Raw genomic sequence first — 16,373 nt, 5'->3', positions numbered from 1 at the left:
TATAAATAAATAAAAAACACATACAAATATAAAAATGTAATGTTCAACTAGTATTAAAAGCCAGTGCAAAGAGGTGAGTTTTTAGCTGGGATTTAAAAAGTTCAATATACTCAGCAGTCCGGATATGTGCCACTGTTCCACAGTCTGGGAGCTGCAACACTGAAAGCTCTGTCACCTCGGGTTTTTTTCCTGCTCCGAGGAACCACCAACATATTCTGCTGAGCTGAGCGCAATGCTCTAGCTGGAGCATGGCGGTGCAACAACTCAGACAGGTAATGTGGTGCCAGTCCATGCAATGATTTAAAAACAACAAGTAAGTATTTGAACTGGATCCTGTAACTGACAGGAAGCCAATGAAGGTCTGCCAAAACGGGTGTGATGTGGTCATAACGTCTCTTCCCAGTAAGAAGGCGTGCAGCCGCTTTTTGGACCAGCTGCAGGCGACAGATCAAACACTTGCCAACACCAATATAGAGGGAGTTACAATAGTCTAAACGAGACGTTATAAACAAGTGGATTAGCTGTTCAAATTCCTTACTAGGAAGATAGGCTTTTACTTTCCCCAGAAGCCGCAGCTGGAAGAAGCTTGTCTTGACAACTGAGCTTATCTGTTTGTCAAATTTAAAACAGTTGTCAAAGATGACTCCAAGATTTCTGTATATTTTACTCAGCATTAGCAGACTAAATATGAAATGAATCACAATAGATCTGTTGAGCAGCTGAGAGAAGGTGGGTGGGCTAGTCATATTCTCACTTCTCTAAAAAGCAACACCAGCCATTTTGATATCTTAGTAAGAGACACAAATGACTGCTAATACCTAATAATTAATCAAGACAGGCAAACTGACTAACTTGGTAGTGCATCACACTAACATGTAACAGAGAGAATAAATCAAGTATTGGATCATCATCAAATGAACAAGTATCAACGTTCTGTTATGGTCTTAAATCTGCTTTATAACAGCCATAAAGCAGAGAAAGAGTGCAGCATCTGTCTGATTCTTATCCAGTATTTATATGAGTGACAAGATGATTTGTATGCCTGATAGGGGCATTATGAGCAATTATTGTTACGATGCTACTATTGCTGTATACAGAGGTCATGACACCAGTTGAAAACAGAACATAAATGGCTGTATTCATGAAAACCAGAAAGAGCGGGTGTTGTTTCCACATTATTTGGGTCATTCGTTTTTTTTTTGTATCCTCCCATGGGACGTCTGTTTCTATCTCCTGTTTAACTACCTTCGTAACGCCCAGAAGCTAAATTCTCCTCTCGCACACCTGCTCCAGCTGCATTCGTTCAGAGGACTGTGCGACATCATGTGATTTAGAAAACATGCATGAAACTGTTTAAGTGTGTGGCAGGCTATGTCTAAACAACAGCTGCGGTTTTGCAATAATATAACATATTTTTAGGATTGAAAACCTGCCTTACTTGACTAAAAGTCCCCGGTTCTGCCTCATCAAATATTGCAGCAGTCTGGCATCATACGTCTTTTTATAATATCTGATTTATACAATTTCAGAAGTTTAAGAAAAATGTAGCCGGTGAAATGGACAAAGCCTGATGACTTTAACGCCAAACTCTACTCCAGCTCTCTTATGGCGCGTTTCCACTGCAGGCCTCGCTCGGCCTCGCTCGGTTTGGTTAGGCCTTATTAGGCCCGGCTCACTTTAATGCTGCGCTTCCATTACGGCCCGTCCAGACAGCGGCGTGTGTTGAAGCTTCCAACGCTTCTGCCCATTCACTTTGAATGGGGTGACGTCACTTTTAGCCGAACTGCATCGTGGGAAGCGACGTGGAGCGTTGCTGGCGTGGCTCGCTGCAAAAGTTGAGCAATGTTCAACTTTTGACGCCTCGGCAGAAGCGTCAGCCAATCGAATCATATGCCAGTACAAGCTCTAGCCAATCAAACCGCTGCTTGTGTGTCAGGGGCGGGAGATTCATGTGATTGGTTGTTGGTTACTGGCATATGATTCGATTGGCTGACGCCTCCGCCCGAGGCGTCAAAAGTTGAACATTGCTCAACTTTTGCAGCGAGCCACGCCAGCAACGCTCCACGTCGCTTCCCAAAATGCAGTTCGGCTAAAAGTGACGTCACCCCATTCAAAGTGAATGGGCAGAAGCGTTGGAAGCTTCAACGCACGCCGCTGTGTGGACGGGCCGTTACAGTTTAGGAACTGGGGTAGTTACTATGGTAATGCAGTGTAGGCGGAGCAGTGATGTCATCTTCAATGAGAGCCCCAGAAAAACAACACAGCCGTTAGCTCTTAGCACTCAGAGCTCACAGCTCTTCATATCTGTTCAGAAACTAGACAAAAGTTAAACAAGTACAAACCACAGACTGCCTGTGTCATGGCGAATACAGTCGCTGGTTTATTTATGTCTGTATAGGCCGTTGTTGTGAGTGTGGACGGTCGGAGCATATACAACGTTAGCTTAGCCAAGCTCCGTTTAGAAAACACACATTTTAAAAGGGTTTTTCGCCTGCCGTCTGTCTGCAGACTTGTCAAAGCATTAATTCATGGTTTTTACTAACCGGTATCAGTATGTTGTTACTTCGGCATCATTTTGAAACGTGTATTACAATTAAATCACGGTCAAATATGTTCATCTTGTTGTAGTTGTAGCCCCCTTGCCAGCGATTCTCTCTCTAGTTTAGCATACTCAGCCCGACTCAGCCTGGTTGTTCCTGGCCCTAGAACCACGATTTAGTCGGGCCAGAAAAAGGTGAAAAAGTAGCCCCGGGCCAAAACTAGGCCAAGTGGAAACGCAACCAAAAACGGGCCCCGCACGGCTCGGCACGCTTAAAGCGAGCTACCCGCTGCAGTGGAAACGCAACAGCAAGGATATGAAGAGAGGGATGAGTGGGGCCAGAGTTATTTAAGTAAAGCTTACACTTCAATCAATAAGGATCACCCTCTAAAAACATTCAATTCAGACAGGCTCAACAACCAATTAGATTTCATTCGGCTTGCTCTTATGATGTGGGCATGAAAAATAGAACTATATCGATATTTTTCTATATATTTGATTATTTTTGTGTTCTTTAAAATATGAAGCGTAGGACCTTGGGTAAAAGAAATTCAAAATGCACCGTTGCCAGAATACCAATACCTGTATAGTTTGAAATACCTTCACACACATAAACACAGGATGATGTAGGTGCATGTTTGTGTTACTTCCTCCCGCACTTTACTTCTATTAATAGCATTAACCTGTAAACTCCTCACTTCCTATGTGATCGTCTCAGAAAACCACGAAGCAGCAGTGACTGGCTATCTTGAGTTCCAGCACCTTAGATGCTGTTTCACCACTCTTTATTTACTGGCATGTATTACTAGCTGATAGTAATGTAAATATTTGGTTTACCTGCCAAAATTAGACAAGTATATTCAAATAAGTGTTTACAAACAGACTATGGCTTTAAAATTCATCAAAAATGATATCAGAAACGCAACATGGACTACAGAATACCCAAACCGAAGGAAGTGCTATAGCCTATTAAGTAAAGGAAAACATTTAACAAATATCAATCTGAATGAAATACTGTTACGGCTGCTGTTTCTGCCTGCTCAGTAACCTGTCTGGGATTGTTTGCAGCTGTGTGTGTGTGTGATTATGCAAATGAGCTGTGTGGTTGCCCCAACATCATTAGCTGCCCATCCTCTGGTCCGCCTCTGAAGATGGGGATTGGATTGACGTTGTCCAATCGCAGCGCACAGCCGGCTGGGGAGGAGTACAAAGGCTGCGGACTATCACCACTCTGGAGGCTCTGCTGTGTGAGCGGAGGCCTCTCGCTTGTTGCTCTCGTTTGTGTGCAAATGTGTAACCAGTGGTTAACTAGTGTGATCTTGTGTGTTAGTAGTGCCTAGAGTAGCTTAGTTAGAGGTTAGAGTAGTTTATATAGTGTTTAGAGTAGCTTAGGGTTTTGTGACTGTTGCCTGTAGTTTAGCTGTGTGTTTTGTATAAATTACCGGTGTTAGTCTGTACCACTTTTAAAGTGAGGTTTTTTTTAGTTCCTTATTTAGGGTGAGTGGTATTTCTTTGTATGTACACAGACTCCTTTTTAAGAGTCCTCCCTTTGTTTGGTTATTTGTCAACCTGTGCCCTTTTGGCCCTTTTGTTTGTTCCAGGCTGCATGCCTTCCATTTTGTTTGCCGCTGCTATTTATAATAAAACCACTTATAATTAATACCAATACCAATCTGGTTGTGTTTCTTCCCTTTAGTTCCCCTAGCCTAATAGGGAACGTAACAAATACTGTAGTATTTGTAGAGTTATATTTGTATTTATTCATGTTAGCAAACTATGGATAAGCTTAAAATGGGAATAATTTGGGTAAAACTGTGAGCTGCATTTGGGGCCTGTTGACATGTGTTTTTGAGGACAAAGGAAGATGGGGGAAGGTGAGAGCATGTCCTGATTTGCATTCAACTTAGAACGAGCTACAGTGGTTGTGATATTAAGAGAGGTCCCTTGGGTTTCTCTGGTGGTTATCAATAGTAGCAGTTAAGTGAATACTGTTCAAACAATACCTGTGTTTGTGTTTTATATTGATTTCTCTGTTTTATCCTTTCATAAATGTAAGGACTACAAATGGCTATAAACATTCTGGGCTGGTTGGAGTAAACAGGGTTTTATTGCTCTGTGGGGGAGGTGTAGGTATGCAGGCCTTGAGACCTTTTGTTGTAAAGTGAGCCTGTTTGGTTGCCTGCTGGCCAGCGTTGCGTCTCCCAATGAGATGACCTGAAAAGATGGCCAGCTGACCTAAACCCTAACCCCTCCTTCTTGCTCTGGTATATCTCCGGTGGATCCCTGGCGTTCGGCCTCTTCTTCACATGCTGCCCCGGGTGAAAGTATCTCTGCAGTATGCGAACCAGTGCAGGAGTAAGCCGGCATTACTCTTTAAGCATTACAATATAACTGTAATATATCATGTTGTATTGTAATGATTGTATTGCATTGTCATATTGCCATTAAAGTAGATTATTATTAACGGTTACTTTGTAGATATGGATTCCTTCCTGTATTATAACCAGCTGGATAGGGACGCGCAGAGATTTGAAAAGTGGCCCAGTTTGCCCTCTAAATCTCTAACATGCTGCAGAGTAGCCCAGGTATTTAACAGACCTTATAAATAATCCTTGTTTGGTACAAATTATCTTAAAAATCACACATGATCCGATGATATTTTTAAATGATAATCATAATAGATTGTTTTAAAAATTATCATTACCTCTAATATCACAAATCATCGCAATTGCAATATCAGTCAATATCTTTGCAATTTTCTGATTTTTGCCAAAACAGGTGGTACTAACATCTTGAATTTGTGCTAAAGAAAATCGTATTTCTTCCAGATGGTGCCTTATGAATTAGGTTATTATTACTATGCTATATATACACAGTATGTGCTTCTATACCTATTAAAATGGCCATGCACTTTTAACAGAGACAAACAAACTAATTGCTGCCCTGCTTTTAGGCTATTTTTCCATCCTTTTACCATGGAGGGAAAAGGAAAAACCTTTATTAAATTAATGAAGTTGTAGTCCTTACATGTGATGAAAATGAAGATGAAACAGATATAATTGAGTGAGAGCTAAAGAACTGGTTACAGTGTAACACTAGACCGAAGAGCTCATGTGAGATTTGACATGTCCTATTCATCTTGTTTACTAATATACGAGAGCGACGGGCATGCAGCTCTAATGAGTCATGTGACCTTAATGTGACCTGTCACATCCTGTTAGTCCTTTAACTTGAATATGCCAGGCAATACGCTCATCGTTATTACTTATGAGCAGTAATATAAAAAATATGTATTATTTAAAATATAATTGGTCATTAATATAATTTAGAGTACGTGCTTGCTGCTCTCTAATGCCAAAAGACTTAACCCACATTATAAGAGTCAGTCTGTCCCTGGGAAATAATGTCTGATGGTAACTAGAAATGTAGTATACTAGAAAAGTGCACTCATCACCAAGGGTGTCATCCCAAATGAAAAGAAAGTAGAATCTCAATCAGTCTATCAATTGTCCCCAAACAATTCTGCAACAGTCTTGTAGCGTGCCTATATGCCCACTACCAAAAGAGGTTTTTTAAAACAAAGATCACACATAAATCTCAGGCTATTTGGTACAGGAGTATGCGAGTGCACAAAACAGACGGATACACGTACACCATGCATAACCCAAAACATTTCTTACGCCCATGTGAAGATAATGATCTTCAAAAGATCATTCATTGTGTGTATTCAAGTCTGCAACAATACACATCGTCCTAATGGGAACATACCCAATTAAATGGCAGCTTATCCACCAGTTTGTCAAGGAACCTCACCTAAAGCCACACTTGTCAACATTGTCATGGCGCAAAAGGTAGTCAGGAATTTTAGGGTTCATCCTCTGGGAAACATGAATATTGGTATAACATTTTCTGGCATCCCATCCGCCAGTTTGTTAAAGTATTTCACTCAAAACCACACATGTCAAAGATGTCATGCGGAAAAAGGATAAGCCAGAAATGTTAGGGGTTCATCCTCAGGGAACCATGACCATCAGTATAAAATGTCATGGCAGCCCATCCACTAGTTTCTCAAGGTACTTCACTTAAAACCAAAATGTCTACTTTGTCGTGGTGCAAAAAGAAAAGCCAGAGATGTTAAGATTCATCCTCTTGGAACTATATATGTCGTTATAAAAACTGATAAAGTCCCATCCTCCAGTTGGTTAAGGTATTTTACTCAAAACCAATTTTAACAATGCTGTAAAAGGAAAAGCCAGAAATGTTGCGGTTCATCCTATTAACCATTAAAGTCGACATAAAAAGACATGACATCCCATCCACTAGTTTGTTGAGGTATTTCGCTCAAAGTGTCAACGATGTCATGCTGCAAAAAGCCAGAAATGTTAGGGGTTTATCCTCAGGGAACCATGACCATCTGTATGAAATGTCATGGTAGCCCGTGCACTAGATTTCACTCAAAACTACAAATGTTAGGGTTCTTCTTTTGGGGACCATGCCAATCCATTCGGTAGTTGTTGAGATGTTTCAGCCTTGACCAAACTGGAGACACTGACATCCCTAAAGCCATGCTATAGCAGCCAACATTCGAGTTTACCCTGCCTATTGTCAACCCTGATATCCCTTCACATCTATCTGCTCTCATGAATCAACCCTGTATATTCAGTTCCCTAATGAATGCTAGGATATTCTCAGATGCCAGGCCTCAGAAGCAAACGTGACGTGATGAGTATCTCCCGGCTTGTTTTACAGTTATACTAACATGATGTCCTGTCAAGCTCAATGGAGATCATGTCCCTCCGCACCTAGAGGGTTAGTCTTCGGGCGCGGCACGTCTGCCACTCCCAGACATGCAAAACTCGATCCTGTCTGCATTGAACAATAAGCAACAACAGTTTATCCCACGGTGACAACATCATGGGAACGTGTTGCAATTTAGAACTCACTAAACCAGAAATGTTGAATACACCTTGCGGTACATTCAACTGCCTGATTCACCTTAGAAAAAAAAGGAAAGGACACAAGGATAGAAGGTTTTTGTTAAGCCCCTTGATGCTAATTTGTGGTATTGAGCTATATAAATAAGCCTTGACTTGACTTAATTAGCTTTTAAATGGTGTAGATGAGTTAAAACCTCAACCAGGCTCATAAGGTGTGTGAAGTAAAGAGAAAGTGGACTAAACACAACTAAGTAAATAGATGTCTTGACTTGATCATGACTTATCTAAATAATTGCCGTTAAATAACTTTTATTTAGTGCAGCGGTTCTCACTCCCTCTGGCCCGGTGCCTAAGATAACTGATCTGTTTCTGCTCCAAAGCGACGGCAGTCCTGTGATTAGTGGCGGCGCCAGAGTATTTTTGTTGGGTAATCCATGGTAGGGCTAACCCATGCAGTGGTGGGGCTCAAGTCAGTATTTGCAATGTAATTACATACACACTATATCGCCCCCCGTGTCAGTGAAACGCCACGCGTGAGGTTTAGATTATTTCCCTGTCTCAATCTAAATTGAACTGTATGAAATAAAAAGGCACATTTGTCTTGTAGTAAATAAAAAGGGCGACCTGGAGCCAATCCTGCAATTTCTCCACAGGTGAAAGAGTTGACATGCTGAAAACCCAACCCCTGCAGGGGGGTCTGGGGGGATTGTCCCCCAGGAGATTTTTTGAAATACTAACATCAAATACACATTCTCTCTTGAGAAGAGAATAAATAAATCTATTACTTCACGACATATTTAAAAAATGAATGGTATTTTTGTTTTTTGTTGATTTCTATCAACACGTAATGTTGTATCGATGTATATAGAGATGTACTACCGCAAAAGTATTCTCCGTCGGGACTTCCTGCAACAACACCACGCCGATATCTTGATTCTGAAGACATTATCAAAGATGTTCTATTGAGAAGACGATCACTACGTGACAAAAGTTTTCAAACCCGTTTCTGGTCTTCAGTATTTCCAGACAAGTGGCTGAAATCAATCTTACTAACTGCTGTCTGTGCAATTTACTCCGCGCGAGTTGGTGGACTTTATTTAGCTTACTTTAACATCATTTGTCATGGTTTTTATTTATTATTTATTTATTTATAGAAGGACCATGCATACAAAAACATTAATCTCAGCAAAGAGAAGAGATGCCAGATTATGGCTAATAGCTCATTTCCATCTGTGGTCCTCAGGCAGGTTCATAACAATCAATAAACAAATAATAGCATTGCATGATCTCTATCAGTCAAACAATTTAAAAACCTGATTTAAGTACAGCTCAATAAATTAATACATAGTCCACTTGAAATACACTTACATGATCTCGGTCACTCAAATAATTACAAAGCCCGATTTAAATACAGGTTACGAACATAATACTTAGTACACTTCAAATACACTTAAATAAAATATCTACGATATAGTACGACAATACAGTTCAAATTAAAGAAAAACTCAGATGACAGTGTAATTATTGTTGGCATGACTGGTTGCTTAATATCATTTTGTTTTGCACCATAGGAAAACGAGTTAAAATCAGTACAGGTTTTAAGTTCAACTGGAAGAGTATTCCAGTGCTTGATGGCCGTAAACGAAAATGCTGATGGTCCAAAGGCAGTGCGCCTCAGAGGGATGGTTAGATCTGCATTTGATGCAGATCTGGAGTTTCTGCAACTCTGCTCACAGCAAAACTGGGGCTAAGGTGGGGCTAAGCCATTTCTTGGTATGGCTATAGCCTACCCCAGCCATACCCTGGCGCCGCCACTGCCTGTGATCTTCCTTTACGAGCTGCACCTCTAGGTCAAACCCTGCTGCTTCACTCACAGCTCCACAAATGAAACATGCAAATTCAAACTATGGAGAATTCCCATAACTGTCAAGAAAAACGGGTTTCGCCTCCATTACAGGAAATGAAATATGAACACCGTGGAAGCTTTTGATTTCTGTAACACCCTGATGTGACAAAAGATTTGAAAAAAATACACGTTTTGTCCAAGTGCTGCTTCACTGTGTCGTTAAAAATACTAAATCTCTGGCAGCTTAAATTCAAGAGAGAAGACAAACGAGGAAGCGCTGATGACAATGAGAACAGATGTGTTTTTAATGGTTTAGGGAGAATAGTTGACGTTGAAAGACAAATTGTGCTTAATAACCGTGTCGGTTTAAGTGATTAGGGGGGAAAAGGACTATATAGATGAAAACAAAGCAGCTGTTCATACTGATCCGTTGTGTGGATAATTTTAAGTAAGATTACACTTTTTTTTCTAAATTCAAAACAGTAAAACTTTCCTCAAATTTGAAATTAGAGGATATTTGAGTAGGACGAATCCAGCAGATCTCTATAGATAGTCTAGTCAGAATATCTGTATAGGAGTGAAACAAAATTATGATTTTTATTTTCCCTAAGAAAAAAATGATACTAAAGCTATTTTTCTGTAAATTAAAATCATCAATAATTTAAAATATTACAGATTCACTTCAGCTTTTCTCTGTGAGTGAAAAAAAATCATGTTTAATTACTGGGGTAGGTAATTCACTTCAGAAACACTTGTTGTTATATTCCATGGAATGCTCTTAACATCCCGATAGCAATGAATATATTAAATGCTTTGACAATAAATACATAAAAAAATTCATCTGTGGAAGCCGTGGCGCTGTAAAAAGCACGACCAATCATCTGAGCCGGCCCGGCTAAAGTAACTGGATGGCCTACCCATAGATATATATATAAACACTAGATGGCTCAAGGGGGAGTTGCCAGCATAGCTCACCGGCGGCCATCTTGCCACAGTCAACAACTACTGCTACAGCTGTTGTGAGGTGAGTGATCTGCACAAAAATACTCTTAACTCGCTGAAATCTTGACTGATTTACAAACGATTACGTTATTAGCATGGCTATGATACAGGAGACAACAAGACATGTTAATGATTATAATTATAAGTATGCAGTATCATAACTACATCTTTGATGTTTATAACAAACCAAACCGTTTGAAAATTGAGCAATCTATGGTTATTTCAATAGTCCACCATAGACATAATGTTATGAATGAGCGAGCTGCCTGTGGCAAGATGGCCGCAATGTGGCAACGTCGGTGTCCATTGGCCAGCAGTGCGGGTGAGTCATCTAGTGTTTATATCTACTGGCCTACCTGCCTGTCAGCCTTCCATCTGTGCACAAACTTATCTCGTGCCCTCATTGGTCATGTGCGCGTTCGTTTGTGTTGGAGGAGGGGCTCTGTGAGGAGGCCTGAAGGAAGGGGCGGATTTCGACTGCGTACTTTCAAATTCTAGCGCACTCGAGCTGGTTTCTCCATTCTTACCTACCCTACCTTTAATAGGATACTTGTGCTTTTCCTTGTGACTTATTTTGTTATAAAAATAAACCCTCCCGAAAACAACTTGGTAAAACAGTGTCTGGGACAGTTGGAGCATATCAAAGAAATTACACAAAAAGACACAAACAAAAAAGACAGGAAGTGACATGCTCACCCTGGCGAAGTGCTCGGGGTCTCTCAGAAAGACGGTCCTCTCCTTAGCGATACTGTTGCTATGGTAGAACTCCACCAGCTCGTTGAGAGAGGAGAAGAGCTCGTCCCACACGTAGTACTGACAGCTGCGGTCCTGCAGCACCTTGAAGTGCTGAACATGGTCCCCATAACTGCAACACAAACACACAGAAGATTCAACTTAATCCTATTTTAAAGCATCTGGGCCCAAGAGTTCAACACTTTTAATCCCTATCTGATCAGATCAGATTTGGACTTTGGGGAGTTCAAAACCAAAAAACAGGATTAGGATCACTTTGATATCCGATCAGATCAGGAAATCCAATTCAAGCTTTAATCTGGATCAAATCTTCAAAACGGGTAGTTCAAACCGACAACACAGGATTGGGATCAATTTGATCCCAAACAACTGGATTATCCTGATCCCACCAGAGGGGTGGATTTCCAGTGGATTACCAGAGCAACATGTACTGTACCATTTATTTTAAAATATGTTTCAATTTAAATTAGATGGCAAAGTTTGTTAACTGAAATAATACACAATTTTTAGCCTTCATGGGAAATACATTTAATTTTTCCATTTTTTGCTCACGTTTGTGGCGGCCTATTTTGTTTTCAACCAAATGTTGATGACATAAATGTTTATGCTCATGAAAGTATCACAACAAAGATCGTCAATCACAAATGTAATTTAGATTAAATTAAAAATATCTTCAACAAAAAAAAAGTCCATCATCTGTCATCACCTTTCAAAAGTAATTGCGGACAATAGATGTCTCTGCAATGTGGTCTGTTGTCTTCCTTGTATTATTTTTCATGTCCACTAGATGGCGATCGGTAGGATTAAAGCACTGATATTCAGGATCTAGTCATCTTGAAAAATCGTAATCTGGATCAGGATCTCGATTCACAACATTACCCTACCCCTAACCCTAATCCTACCCCTCACACCAGATACTGACTGGTTTTCGGACCCCCCCAGACCCCCCCAATAAAGCAAAACTGCACGTTTCAGAGTGGCCTTTTATTGTGGCCAGCCTAAGGCACACCTGTGCAATAATCATGCTGTCTAATCAGCATCTTGATATGCCACACCTGTGAGGTGGGATGGATTATCTCGGCAAAGGAGAAGTGCTCACTATCACAGATTTTTTCAGATTTGTGAACAATATTTGAGAGAAATGGTTATTTTGTGTATATAGAAAATGTTTTAGATCTTTGAGTTCATCTCATGAAAAATGGGAGCAAAAACAAAAGTGTTGCGTTTATATTTTTGTTCAGTGTAGTTTTGTTGTGCATGTTAATGGTCTGTAAAGGCTAAAATCCCAAAGTTCCCTCCAGAGGGACTTTCTCTCCCACACACTCCCCCCCCCTTCCTGAAACACCTCGATTCATTTGTGGGATATAATCTGGTCTTTCTGTCCTTTTTGGACACATTACATTTCGACCAGATTTGGGTTCACAGCCACAGGCCGTTTCTCAATCGCGAGGATTCAAGGATGCTACGTCATCGAGTGCCGCCGAAGGACTGTTCCAATCTCCAGCATACTTGGAATTCCACCGAGGCCGCGTCCTTGGTTTGGGGGACATTTCGAGGCTGCACATGGGTAGACTTTGCGTCCTTAAAATCCCCACAATGCTTTGCGCACGGACCAATTTAAAAAACCCTTGCGGAGAATGGCTGAACCGACGCAGCACACATTTAAATGTAAGTATGTAGTGGCGTAGAACATGTGTTGGTAAATATGTTACTTTGTTACATTTGTTATCACCAAACATGTGTTCCGTGAAAGTAAAGCAAGTTCATAATTAGATAGACATCGTGAGGTATTTATTTTTGGTCCAGTTTATGTTGAAACCAGAGTGGCACACTTGTTAGTCTGTTCCATTCTTTTTCGTTTTCCGTAGCCATGGCTTGGAAGCAGGCCCGGTTCTACGGGGGTGCATAAGGGTGCATTGCACCCTCAGTTGAGTCGTTATGCACCCTCATTTGAAAAATGAAAAAAAAAAAAGTGAAAAATATTACATATATAATAAGAAGAAGAAGAAGAAGAAGAAGAAGAAGAAGAAGAATTTAGTTGAAATAAAATAAATTGTAATTGTGGTTAAATAACATTGTTTGCTGCATTTATTTGGTCAATTTAAATGGTAAGTAACGTTATTATGTCAGGTGTGCCGTGTGCGTGACCTGTGCCGCTGCGCGTTCGTTATTTGCAAAGTGCTTACACAGCAGTCAATGATGGACATCAGAAAATGGTTAAAACAACCAGCCCTAATCGCCAGCAGTAACACTGCATCTACTGCAGGTAATAACAGTTCAGATCATGGGGACATTACGTTACCCGCGGCCACTGTCGTGGACACTAACGCCTGACTCGCCGGCTTTGACCACCTCGCTCACGGAGGCGGAGCAGCCGCAGCCGTCTTCGTTGCCCCAAACACCGCCACCCCTCAGCGGCCCGCAAGTGCCAGAGGACCTCGGCAAAACAGAGCCTGCCCAGGTATATTAAAAAAAGTATCCAACTCGCCTGTACAGTGGGGTAAGGCGCTCATTTTGCAGCTCATGGTTTCAAAACAGAGATTGGCTGGAATATTCATGTCAAAAAGATGCCATCTTCTGCTATGCATGTAGACATTTCGGTTCAAGTAAGTTAGATGCCTTCACCACAACTGGCTACAACAACTGGCGCCATGCTCTTGTACGTGATAAGGGACTGGGAAGGCATGAATCAAGCAAAGAGCACATCCATAGATCTCTTAATGTTGCTCTCAAAGTGCACCAGATTGATGCTTTTAACTTCAATATTTAAAAAAAAAACTTCCCGGGAGACCATGCCCCCGGACCCCCTTAGAGGAGGTGAGGACCCTCCTAGAGGAGGTGAGGACCCCCCTAGAGGGTGTTGGGTCTACTCCCCACTTATAAAAATAGCACTTTACCACTGCACCCTCTCTAATCTCAGATGCACCCTGAGTCATTTTGTTCTGGAACCGGGCCTGCTTGGAAGTATACTTGCTTCGTTTCTGAAGGAAGTGACTTGGAAGTACGCGACTACCAAGCCAGCATCTTCGCGATTGAGAAACGGCCACAGTCTTGAACTTTAGTCCTCAAAGCTTTAGCATTAGCTCCACAGCTGTCAGCTGTTGGAGCTGGCATGCATTGAGTGCAGTTCTGTTCATTTGCCTCACTGGAGCCACCACTTAATTCTCGTTTTATTTTTAATTTAAATTAAAACCTTTTAACCAATCAGACCAGGTCTGTAGTGAATAATCTGGCACAAACAGTATGAGAGTGGACACATTTACTACATTCTTGAAGAGAAACCCACGTTTATGCTAATTAGAATCCAAACTAATAAGTACAGAATGGAGGCAGTTATAGGAGTCACTTTTTGGTGTGTGTGAGTCATATTTAGACATTAAAAGAGCAGGAACTGACATTTAGGTGGTCTGCTCTGGTGGTCTGGGGGATTCTGTGCAAAGCAGGTGGTATCAAACATAATCCCCATTTATACATGACTCATTTTCACACAGTGTAATGTATTAGTTTGCATTTTGATGAGTACAGGTTTCCTAGAAGAAGAAAATAAGTGTGTATATATATATAAATATTAAATCAGTGGACAAAAATAGCCACAGTGTTAGAGTGCCTGCCTTGTTTTTATGATTAAAAGAGTTTGGCCAGTTTCCGTTGCCAATCACTGCTTCCCTATCCTGCTATGCGGTGGTTGCTTAGTAACTTGCCAGCTTATCTTTAGAAATCTGGACACCTCACCATGATCATACGGTTATATAACTGCCTCCGATATGCAGCGGAAGTCAATGCAACTCCTCCATCTTTCTAAACACATCACATTTGTGTGGGGCTCAAGTTAATGATGGCTAAGATTTAATATCCCATGTTTGGAGAATTCAGTTAAGGCGTGGTAACACTATAGTTTCTTTGATATGTTGGCATCATTTGTGTCCCGTAAAAGTTAATAGATTCAACGCCCTTGCTCACACAATATAGCGCTTGTGTTTTAACTTCTCTGAACTCCTCGCCTATCTAGTCGGACTGGCGCTGCTCCAAGCTTGGGAAAAGTAAATGAGCATCATCTTGTATTCAACAGAATTCCTTTCTCTATTCAGACGCCAAGATCTAAGCGACTCCCTGATGACTGCATGGCATTCAGCTGACACCTCCACCCTGCCCTTCTTCCTCCACCTGCTTCTCTGGTTCACCCTGTGTGTCCTTGTTTCCCTCGACTCACCCTTCGTCAGTCCCCCGGAAAATTATAAAACCGTATAAAAAAAGGATGCTTTCTTGCTGAAAACATTCATTCGAGCCAAATGTAAATGAACTTATTTTTGGATTGACACTGTACCCCTCTTTGTAGTCTTTGAACGCTCTCTGTGAGCAGCAGTTCTTTACCTTTGGGTCTCTCACTCTTCTCTATCATCTGACTTCTATTTATCTTTTCCCTCCCTATCGCAGTTCATCTTGTTATCTCCTCCTCTCTGTCTCCCTTTCCTCTCCTGATTCAGCCCTTTCCCTCCACTGAGTCACACACAACCAGGGGCGGACTGGGACTAAAATTCAGGTTTTACGTCCGACTCGCTCTTTTTCCCTCTCTGTACACAGCTCCAGTTTGATCATTGGCCTGTCATCAGATTTCATTTTTAGTTGCTGCTGTAGCGGAAGTTTAGTACAATTATTTTTGATGAAATACTCCAAATCTCCACCCTCCATAATTGCAGTTGCTTGCTACTTTTTAAGGGCGGTGTTACAGTTTCAGTACGAACTGAAGTTTATGCGATTTGATTGGATTAAACTAAACGAAGTGTTTTTATTTATTTATTAAAATTATAACTACAATCCAAAAAAACAGGGGAAGCCTGGCTTCCCTTGGCCTCCAGGAGAAAACGCCACTGAGTTCAAGGGATAATTCTCACCCACCTCTTGCTCTTGCCCTGCACTTGTACAGTGGGGCAAAAAAGTATTTAGTCAGCCACCAATTGTGCAAGTTCTCGCACTTAAAAAGATGAGAGAGGCCTGTAATTTTCATCCTAGGTGCACTTCAACTATGAGAGACAGAATGGGGGGAAAGAATCCAGGAAATCACATTGTAGGATTTTTAATGAATTCATTGGTAAATTCCTCGGTAAAATAAGTATTTGGTCGCAAGATCTCACCCCGTGGGGTCAAAATGATCACAAGAACGGTGAGCAAAAATCCCAGAACCACACGGGGGGACCTAGTCAATGGCCTGCAGAGAGCTGGGACCAAAGTAACAAAGGCTACCATCAGTAACACACTACGCCGCCAGGGACTCAAATCCTGCAGTGCCAGACGTGTC

General features: G+C 41.2%; 1 protein-coding gene across 2 annotated transcripts in view; it reads right to left on the bottom strand.

Moving 5' to 3' along the window:
• The window catches only part of LOC117552793 (GRB2-related adapter protein-like), a 46,503-nt gene that overhangs the window by 8,143 nt on the left and 21,987 nt on the right, over nucleotides 1-16,373 (bottom strand). The window contains exon 4 of one of the 2 annotated variants that reach the window (XM_034226437.1): nucleotides 11,021-11,189. In XM_034226437.1, coding sequence (XP_034082328.1) covers nucleotides 11,021-11,189 — 169 coding nt within the window. Of the gene's footprint in view, nucleotides 1-10,683; nucleotides 11,190-16,373 lie in introns of those variants that run through there. The other variant, XM_034226435.1, reaches the window with a different exon arrangement.

Source organism: Gymnodraco acuticeps, unplaced genomic scaffold, assembly GCF_902827175.1.
Source record: "Gymnodraco acuticeps unplaced genomic scaffold, fGymAcu1.1, whole genome shotgun sequence".
Lineage (NCBI taxonomy): Eukaryota > Metazoa > Chordata > Actinopteri > Perciformes > Bathydraconidae > Gymnodraco > Gymnodraco acuticeps.
Note: the sequence above shows the minus strand (reverse complement) of the source record. Positions and strands in the feature narration are given on the sequence as shown.